General features: G+C 37.8%; 2 protein-coding genes across 2 annotated transcripts; one reads left to right on the top strand and one right to left on the bottom strand.

The window, feature by feature from the left end:
• Nucleotides 1-1,309: 1,309 nt before the first annotated feature.
• Nucleotides 1,310-3,965, top strand: LOC104210291 (syntaxin-22-like). Its single transcript, XM_009759153.2, has 7 exons — nt 1,310-1,714; nt 1,835-1,928; nt 2,571-2,710; nt 2,940-3,011; nt 3,303-3,460; nt 3,580-3,680; nt 3,759-3,965. The coding sequence occupies exons 1-7, from the start codon at nt 1,479-1,481 to the stop codon at nt 3,822-3,824; spliced, it is 867 nt and encodes a 288-aa protein (XP_009757455.1). The 5' UTR covers nt 1,310-1,478; the 3' UTR covers nt 3,825-3,965.
• A 783-nt stretch (nt 3,966-4,748) lies between these two features.
• On the bottom strand, nt 4,749-8,976 carry LOC104210292 (heat stress transcription factor A-1-like). Its single transcript, XM_009759154.2, has 4 exons — nt 8,563-8,976; nt 5,773-7,084; nt 5,532-5,669; nt 4,749-5,344 (listed from the first exon to the last, which is right to left on the bottom strand). Exons 1-2 carry the CDS (start codon nt 8,776-8,778, stop codon nt 5,843-5,845), a joined length of 1,458 nt encoding a protein of 485 aa, XP_009757456.1. The 5' UTR covers nt 8,779-8,976; the 3' UTR covers nt 4,749-5,344; nt 5,532-5,669; nt 5,773-5,842.
• Nucleotides 8,977-10,024: the final 1,048 nt, after the last annotated feature.

The raw sequence follows: 10,024 nt of genomic DNA, 5'->3' as shown, positions 1-10,024 counted from the left end.
GAGCTCCCCCATGAATGCTATTTTCGGGGTCAGTAGACAAGTTTGCTTCGCTAGCCACGTGGGAGTTAGCGTCGATCGAATCAACAGTTGGGACTCAATTGGGGTCATCAGGGGGCACCTCGGTGTTGGGTACCACGTTGTTGTTCTCGCCATGGTGATCAGACTCAGCATCCACGTTCAAATGTGCAGATTGGGAGTTCGACATTTTAAATTCTAACATGAAATTAAAAGCTCAAAGAATAAGTGTAAATTAGAGTGTGTTATGAAAATTTATATCAAATTGCCGCTATTATCCTCAGCCCCATGGTGAGCGCCAAACTGTGTACCCTAAAAAACGGATAACAATTAAATTTGTAAGCGTTTTAAGGATATGCGGTTTAATTAAATACAAACGATAAATGGTGTTAGATTAAACAGATAAGAACGTAATAAATTATCAAACCACTTATGGGGGCTGATTCCGGACTCAACAATAGCCTTAATGAAATATCTTCTCTCGATCTCGAACTCACAATAACGAAGCATAGATGAACAAGATTAAGAACTTTGAATAATAGAGAAAATAAGAGTGTATTGCCTTGATATGCGTGTTATAATATTTTTAATGAATAATCAGACACCCTTTTATATTGTGGGAGTTCTATTCTAAGTACAATTCCATAAAAGGTAAAAGTTTTCTATTTAACTAATCACCGGTTCTCTGCCAATACGTGCCGAAATTCATGCCGTGATATCCGGCCGGTCGCGGATATCACGGCCTTTTGTTGATCGTGCTCCATTGTCTGGTAATGTTCTCCAAGGCCTTTGGGGTTTGAACCGGACCTGCGGGCGATGGCCCCGATACTCCCGAGGGCAGGTGTTTAGCCTGGACCTCAGATCGAGGGGCTCTTTGTCTCGATTCCGGTTCCTTGCCTTTACTTCTCTTGCTCCGTTTATTTTATCGTAAATCGAGGCGTCTCATGGGCTCGATTTTACTCGTATACAAGTATGTCTCGCTATCTCACATGCCAATTATCTAAAAACAGAAGGAAGAAAACCTCTCCAAATCACTCTTTTTGGTATAATATATATAGAATCCATTTGATCTAACTAATTTAGATTTGCGCGGCATAAAGTTAAATTAAGAAAAAGGTGCTCTTAGCAGAATGTTTTTATTCAAAGCATTAAGAGGGGAGGAACTCATTGATCCCATCACGCCCCTTGGTGTTCTCCAAATCACTCCACCTGGAAGAGGCTTAGTAAACGATAAAACCAAAGACAAACTGAAAATCAGAAACAGCAGAGGCGTAAGGTTAAGGCAGTAAGGCACCTTCCTTCATTTGTCGTTTTTGAACTCTCTAGTTTTACTTACACGTTACATCGCCCTACTCTTTTTCTTGCAAAGTGCATTTTCATTATTTCTTTTTCAACACACACACAGAGCATGTAGTAATACTTTGTCGATCTAGAGCCCACACCACATAATCTAGTTGGCAGCAATGAGCTTTGAAGATCTTGAATCTTCAGGCAGGTGTCTATATGTTCAAGGAGGAGGTGGATCATATTCATGGGGACGACAAACAAAACAAACCATCACAATCCCCTGCGTTTCTGATCATCAGCAGTCCATAGTAGCTTCTTTAGTGTTTCAAATCAACACGAGTCTCACAACTTTTCAACGCCTCGTTAATACACTTGGATCTCCCAAGGACACTCTTCATTTCCGCCAAAAGCTGTTAAGACTTGTATTCTTTAATTTGTTCTCACTCACAGAACACAGGGATTAACCTCTCAGTGGCATTACGCTGCTACTACTACTACTCACAGGCTGCTTTATTTGTTGATTTTTCTGCAGCCACGGAAAAAGGCAGAAAATTGGCGAATTGATAAAAGAAACTTCAGCTAAGCTTAAGCAAGCCATTGAATCTGACCAACATTCTCAATCTAGTGTATGTCCATTTTGGCTGTTTCTACTTTCATTTTTCAATTTTGGGTTAAGAACAGAAAAATGCATCCAAGGATGTTATATGCATATGGACAATTGAGTCCAACCAGAACTGCTACTGCTTTCAACTCGACCTCTATATTTAGTCCAAATTTGTCAGAAAAATATACTCCATGTTTATACTACTAGCATGTTTGGCTAAGTTTCTTTAAGGCCAAAAACACCTTTTTTCAAACTTGAAGTGTTTGGCCAAGTTTTTAGATGAAAAAAAATGCTTTTGCATAGAAGCAAAAGAAGTTTTGGAGAAGCATAAAAAATAGCTTCTCCCTAGAAACACTTTTTTGAAAAGCACTTTCGAGAAAAAATATACTTAGAAACACTTTTTAAACGTTTGGTCAAAATCTAGATTGCTGCTCAGAAGTGCTTTTCAAATTAATTAATTAGTCAAACACAAATTATTTCTCACCAAAAGTATTTTTAAAAAAACACTTATAAGAAAAAACATTTCTCAAAATAAGCTGAATTTAAAAGTTTGGCCAAACAAGCTACTATAAGTTAACTGTCAAAAGAGAGTGGTTGATGCATTTTTCCTGAACCCGCGCCTGTCTTTGGGAATATAAGGTTCTGTGTTTTCTTTTTACTTCAGGCCACCAGGAAGATTGCTAATGGTAAGCTTGCTAAGGATTTCCAATCTGTTGTTAAAAAGTTTCAGAAGTCACAGCAACTTGCAGCACAGAGAGAAGCAGCTTACACTCCTTTCATTTCCCCCGAAATCAATCCATCCCGGTAACAATTCCTAATGATTCTTCTTTGTATGTCATCTTGCATTCTTAGAATTCTGCATGGCCGATGCTTCAAAAAGCAGTCAAACTTGAAATTCCACTCCCCTTTAGCCTGTACACTAGTTATAAAAAACATTGATAAGGATCAAACAATGATGTTAGTACTATTTATTCAGTTATACCATCATCCCCCAATTTCTCTTATCCTGACATCTTACATTTGCATTTTGCAGAAGTCAAGAGCTTCAGATAAGTTCATCAGCTAGGCCGGAGAGCCGTTCTGTTATCCTTCTGGAATCCAAAAGGTTAGGAGGCAGTTAAGCGCGCATTGTTTTCAGTTCTGTTGGTTGATCATGCATGTTAAGAAACTACTGTTTCAGCACCCATGCATGTTTCAGTATGGCAAAGCGAGTTGTTTTCACTCGTATAATTTTGATACTGAATTCCCCATTCTAATAAAAACTCCTTCCCTTTATCCAAATTTTGGCGGATCAAAAAAGGATGAAAGTAAATTCAATTATCTTATACAAATGAATTTCATAAAAATTATACATCATTTGTTTATAGTGGAACCTGGCCTTTTCCCTTTACTACAGACAGGAGCTCGTACACTTGGAACATGAGATTCTTTTAAATGAAGCCATTATTGAAGAAAGAGAGCAAGGAATAATGGAAATCCAACAGCAGATTGGAGAAGTGAATGAGATGTTCAAGGATTTGGCGTTAATGGTCCATGAACAAGGAATTATGCTCGGTTAGCCAATATCTCTATTCCATTCTTCATCCTCGTCCTTATTACTAAAAAATTGCCAGCTATGTCTTATCTTATTAATTAATGGATCTAACATCCTAAACCCTAAACCCATCTTGTAGATGATATCAGTTCCAATATTCAGAGTTCGCATGATGCAACTACACAAGCTGCTCAGCAACTCACCAAGGCATCGAAAATCCAACAATGTAATTCGTCTATGGTAAGTGTCTATATTGCAGCTAGTCCTAAGCTATTTAGCTGATGCCTTGCCTTCAGCTTCGGAAATTTTGCTTTGCAGAGCTGTTTGTTGGTGGTGATAATTGGGGTCATCCTGCTTATTATAATCGTACTGGTGCTAGCATAAAGGATTTTCCATTAATGTAGTAGAGCAGCTTTTTCATCTCATTAGTGTATGAAGGGGTTCCGATGGGCATGTACATCCTCTCAAGCTACACATGTACGGTAAAACAAATTTATAGACTTTTGGACACTCTCCATTCACCCACTTTCATTTGTTTCAGTTATCCAGATACAGTCGTAAATTGGTATTTGAGAATCACATTAGTTCTTAATACTTCAGAGAGATAGTGAGCAAGAGCTTAGTTCACCCGACTGACTTTTTTATTTTTTATTTTATTTATCAAATAGATACTTACAGGAGGTAGTTAGGTAGGTGAATACCATCGATCATATCCTCCAAGTCCGTCCTTAGTCCCTTAACTCTTGCATCACCAAGCCTCGTTGACTTTGTTTGGACCTCCCAAGACTTGTGGCTCTTGTCTCATTTACCTTGCCAATAAGTCCAAATATTTATTGTTTGAGCTTCACCTAATTCAACGATGGCAAAAACCAATTGATTCAACATAAGACATACCAACGTCTAAGGAAAGGCAGGGAAAACCAAATACTTATTGGAATTGATCCTTTCTAATCGCATTCAGACGAGAAAACTGAGATCCATCACAACTGATTCTGTTACCACAGTGGATATTTAGTCTTCCATCAAACATTATGTAGCTCTCTGTCTATCCCAGCTAAAAACCTTTTTACCACAAACATGTTAAAGCGGCGTTTCAGCTTAATGTGCTTGATCAGTACCACACTGACGGGGATCTAACTTTTCATTAGTCGCCTTCTGGCCAAGCAACCTTTTGCCCAACACACTTGTAAGCCCACCACTCCCTCCCTCCAACGAAAAAGTAAAATAAAAATAAAAACCAAAGTTTTCAAATTAAAAGAAAGAATTTGATAAGAAAATTAGGACCAGTTGAACTCGAACAACTTGACTGAGAGGAAAAGAAACCAAAAGTTATTCTCATTTAGAAATCCATACGGCACAATAGAGCTGAACCAACTTTTCACTGGATATACCTCTATTCAATTGTCACGAACTGAGAAGTGAGAACTAAGGAAAAGTTGGACACACAACCATAGACAAACCTTTTAACACGCGCAAAGTAAGCTACTTCCTTTATTTCTCATAAAATAACAGATAGCAATGAGAAATCTAACCAAATAGATGGCTGCAAACGATAAACGACCATACTTTCGGATGTTCCGCGCGACCAACAGTGATCTGATAACAAGTGGAAAGGAAAAAATGTCCGCGACTGATAAGCTCATCATATCTGCAACTTTATGATATCGTAATTTCCTGAAAGTTAATGCCTACATCTCCATCAAATCCCTGCTGTCATTCCATTATGATAAAAAGAATTGATATATAGACTTATAGAATGATGATAAGTATAATTAAATATGCTCGAAGTGTTGGAATCAAAATGCATCAAGCAGATAACATTTTTTTCTACTCAAAACTTCATCAATGGTGAAGACCAGTCTCTCGGAAAACCTTGATGCTGTCTACCAGTACAGAACATCAACCTGACAAAAACCATACAAACACAATGAACAACTTAAAGCCCTCACTCTCTTCAAGCTTACCACTGGTTTTAGCAGCTGTGCTCAAAGCAAAATTACAATATTACAAAGATTAAAACATACGGGTAACACTAAACCGAAGAATAGAAGGCCCTATAAGGAATTGGAGAAATACTGAAACCCGACTCACCTCGAGTCAGTCAGACATCCATATAATGCAGAATGCGGATATAAGAAGGAAAGTGAAAATTCCTCTTTGTTGAGTTATGCGTGCAAATATTTTTGGCATATGCCAGAATTGGAAAACTTTGGTCTTAAAATGCCATATCTGTATGAAGATCAAAATAAAAATTTAAAAGAAACCACAAGAGTTTTGAAACAATTTGTCAAAGCATAAGCTCATCATAGTGAATAAGTAACGAAAATTCTACCTTTGATGTATTCGGCATTCAAATAAAATTCTCGATTCCATCCACTGCCTGATGCAAGGAGCCCCATCTGTTAAGTAAGATAACTCATATGCTTCTTTTTATCAAAAGCACTCTCTTGAATTCCTGGAACATCCTCTTCCTTCGCTAAACCATCTCCTAATGCTAGGGAACCAATCTCATGCTTATCCCCAGTGAGAGGGCTTGCCGAAAGAATCTGATCCCAGAAAATGTCATTAATGCCTGGAAGCTTAGACATCTCGTCCAAAAAGATATCAATATCAGTATCTGTGGAATATCTATCAGGGACAATTGATGTTACACCATCCACAATGCCTTGCATTCTGTCAATGTCTGGCAAATCCCCAGTTCCCAACCGCTTAAGGTCAGTTATTCCAAAATTGTCCAGTGTATTTATCCCATATCCTTCTGAAACTTCAGGCAGAACATGGTCTGTCTGAAAGTTAAGTGCATTTAAACCAGGAAAGTGAGGGACTTTGGCTTCCCAGGGAACCAGACTAGGGGAATATTGGATCTCAGGAATGGCAGATAAATTAGAGTTGAATGGAAATCCTGAATCCGCCGTCAGATGAGATTGTGACGAAGTTGGCAGTTGTGGAAGGGTAACCCCAGAAATACGACTGCATATACCAGCACTGTCTAATGTATTTTCGAAAGCATGGCCATGATTAGTCAAGACACCATTTGTATTCTTAACTTTGGTTTCCAGCCTACCAGATGCATTAGTTTTCAGGATCTTCTGCAGCAATGCTTTTGCTGCCTCATTCATCAAAGGCTGGTAACGGACTATCTGCCTGTCATGCATAGTACTGACAGGCTTGCCTGCATAAATTTCTTCTTCCTGGTTGGGAAATCTCCTCTTCTTTTTCATCCCAGGAATGCGCCTGTTTCCTTCATTCTGTTGATGAATAAGTTCGGCTATAAAGCCAGGGCTCTGCAAGGCCTTAGCAAGGAATGACATGGTTTGCTGTTGTCTTTGTTCCATCAAATGAAGACGCTGCCCAACATTCTCTAAGCAGTGGTCTGTTGCCTGCTGCTGCTGTTTCAACTTGACTAGCTCCTCCATATGAACATTTTTATCTCTTTTAAGCCTTTCCACCTCTTCTTCTATTCCAAACTTCCCAACTTCAACACAAGACTCAGTAGATACACTTTGCACTTGGGAGGTGGTGTCCTGATGGACCTGCATTTGAGACGGTTTTCGCCTACTTATGGTCTTCAAGAGGTGTTTGTGGCCTCTAAGGAATCCCTCGTTTGCAAATTCCCAGCAGTCTGGATCAACCTTCCTGTAACCCTGGTTGACGAAAGGGCAGAGCAAATTGTAAAAAGGATTAAGGTTGCCCAATATATACAAAGAGTACTTATAACCAAAACACAGAGATAACAGCGAGTGACAAGACTGTATTAACTGCAATACACAAGAAAACTATTCCCTCATCGTAATTAAAAGAGACTCCCATCTCCCATCATCGATTTATTGCTTTGAACCATGAAACATGGAGAAAATGGTTAAAATGTCACATAGTTACACTACATGTGATGCCTTGAAATCAGTTATTCTGCAGACATGATAAGCAATGATCAGAATGCTAGGATTAGAGATTGTTAGGTACAGAATCATATGACAAACAAATAAGAGGAGGTTAGTGGGTGGCAAACGGGATTGAGCGGGAGAGCAAGATTAGCGAGTGGGTAAGGCGTCCCTTTATTGTGGGTCAACTTCTATACCATGGTGGGACAGTAGGTGGCGAGACCTGGGGGGGTTAATGTGTGACGGACAGGATAGAGGGGAGAGATAGAAATATCAAAGGGGAAAAAAGCAACCCTTTACCTCATGGCACACTTTTTGACCCACCTTCACTGTGGAATACAGTTATACCATGAGAACGAATTATAAGCCCCAAAACCAAGCTTCCCAAAACACACCAAAAACTGAAATTACCGTTTGTTTTCCTATAATTTAAAACAAACACTGCCCCTAAACATAAACTTCTGGGAGATTAAATCAGGTTTATCAACTCTACAACTGCTTCTCGAATTAAAGTAACAGTCATCAATTTGCTATGCACCTGATGAGACCCTACCAAATAATTTACTACTAAAAGGGGAATAAGCTTTCAAATTAAAGTATCAACTGATATTTCAGCACCTAAGACAACTTCTGATTTGATTTAAACAAGTGTGTGGCTTTTGCAGATGGGATCAGAGAGCTTCTCATTAACTCGTAATAAAAACTCAAACTGTCAAACTGAATTGAAGTGAGGACAAGTACCCCATAGAACTGATCCGAAAATAATGTACTAAATCAGATGAAACTTCATATTATATTCCAATTAGATAGGAAGTTTTGCCTATTTGCTGAAGTTTGCTGCATCTTTCCAACTGAATGTACTACTTATATATAATCAATTTCAAATAGAATATAATTTTTTTAGAAGAGGATATAAAAGAAAAATAGAAAACAAATAAGCGTATATCATAGTGACAGCTAGAAACACAAGCGACCTAAGTAAAAACATTTAAAACAATGAGCAGAGAAAATCGATACATACTCAGAAACATAACGATATTTTTAAAAAAAGAAAAATTACGCATCAATCTAATGTGCCTCAATCCAAATTGGCGAATTTCAGAAACAAAATCAATATTATAAGAAATGCCTTTCTTTTAGGGTTTAAGCAAATTGTTACAGACACCAACCTCACAAGCAAAAGCATAAACCAAAATAGTGGAATAAAGAGCGAGGAAACAAAGAGGAATTTTAGTACTTACATAAGTATTCAACTGCCTAACAAAGCTGGAGAAATTATTGTGCTTAAAATACTTGGGCAAAATATCTCTCGAAAACTCCAGCACGTTCCAGACGACGAAGCTGTTATTACTCTTACTCCACGACACCACTGAATCCGTCGACAAATCGTCCACCATATCATACGTCTTGCACAGAAAAGGCGGCGGCGAATTTCCTATCTCATGAATTGCTTCCATTTTTGGCCCCTCAAAATCGGACGCCGATCTTCTGAAAGTACTCTGGGATTCTATAAAGACGGAAGCAGAAATTACGCACGAGACACTAGAAAATTTTGAGGAGGCGGTGAGAGAATATATTATTGGGAAAAGGCTGATGAAGAGACAGAATCAGACTCAAAGAATAAATGTACCATTTGACAAAAAAAAAAAACAAATCCCATAAATAAATATATGTACCAACTGTGCCCATAAATATATTGGGATTCTACTATAGCAGCGCAGATAGCAAGGGTCAGTTTTGTTTGCAAGCAATTTTTCCAGAGTTAAGTAAGTAATAAATTACGCTTTAATAATGTAATATAAAAATTAATGACATAAATTATTATTTTCTCAATTACTGATTGGTATTAAAATTAGTATATAATGTATAATTCGAAAATATGTTTTTATTAGTTTTTAAATAGAATAAAAAGTTTGTTAATTTTTATTACAAGGATTAGCTTTTTAATTTTAGTTGTTTTAATCTGTGTATTGTTAATTGTTACAAGGATTAGTTTTGTAATTTTAGTTGTTTTCATCTGTGTATTTCCAATACTCTCATTTTTATTTAGTGTTTCATCTAGCATAAAATAAGTATAGAATTTTCTCCATAACAACAACATAAACGGTAATTTTAAAATGTGGATCTGGGAAGGATAGTGTGCGCAAACCTTGCCCTTACTTTGTGCGGGTAGAGAACTTGTTTCCAATAGACCTTTGATTCAGGAAAGCACACTCACAGCAGTAAAGCAAATTGAAATATAAAAATAGTAGAGAGAGTCGTAAGAAAAGAAATAGTAACAACAGTGAAATAGTAACAAATCGAAGCAAAATCAACATTAGATAATACTAGAAATCCATGAAAAGGATAAACACAAGAGTAATACTATAGCTACCGGAATGGAAGGAAAGTACACTCTAATACTACTAAATTTCTACTCTAATTCTCGACCTCCACGACCTCCTATCAAGAGTCATGTCCTCAGTCAGTTGAAGATGTGTCATGTACTGCCTAATCAACTCTCCCCTAATCTTCTTTGGCCTTCCTCTACCTCTTCTCAGGCCCATGGTGTTTAACCTCTCACACCTCCTCACAAGGGCATTTGGGCATCTCATTTTCACATGTACGAATCATCTCAACCTTACTTCCTGTATCTTATCCTCAACGGGGGCTATCCTAACTTTGTCCGGAATAACTTTTTTGCTGACCCTATCTCTCTTAGTA

This window comes from Nicotiana sylvestris, chromosome 6, assembly GCF_000393655.2.
Source record: "Nicotiana sylvestris chromosome 6, ASM39365v2, whole genome shotgun sequence".
NCBI lineage: Eukaryota > Viridiplantae > Streptophyta > Magnoliopsida > Solanales > Solanaceae > Nicotiana > Nicotiana sylvestris.
Note: the sequence above shows the minus strand (reverse complement) of the source record. Positions and strands in the feature narration are given on the sequence as shown.

Excerpts from the sequence above, each read along its gene's own strand:
- LOC104210291 (XM_009759153.2), top strand. The coding sequence starts at position 1,479 with ATGAGCTTTGAAGATCTTGAATCTTCAGGCAGGTGTCTATATGTTCAA. Across the intron at positions 1,715-1,834 it reads CTTCATTTCCGCCAAAAGCT|CCACGGAAAAAGGCAGAAAA; the intron begins GTTAAGACTTGT and ends ATTTTTCTGCAG. Across the intron at positions 3,461-3,579 it reads TGAACAAGGAATTATGCTCG|ATGATATCAGTTCCAATATT; the intron begins GTTAGCCAATAT and ends CCCATCTTGTAG.
- LOC104210292 (XM_009759154.2), bottom strand. The coding sequence starts at position 8,778 with ATGGAAGCAATTCATGAGATAGGAAATTCGCCGCCGCCTTTTCTGTGC. Across the intron at positions 7,085-8,562 it reads TTAGGCAGTTGAATACTTAT|GGTTACAGGAAGGTTGATCC; the intron begins GTAAGTACTAAA and ends TTCGTCAACCAG.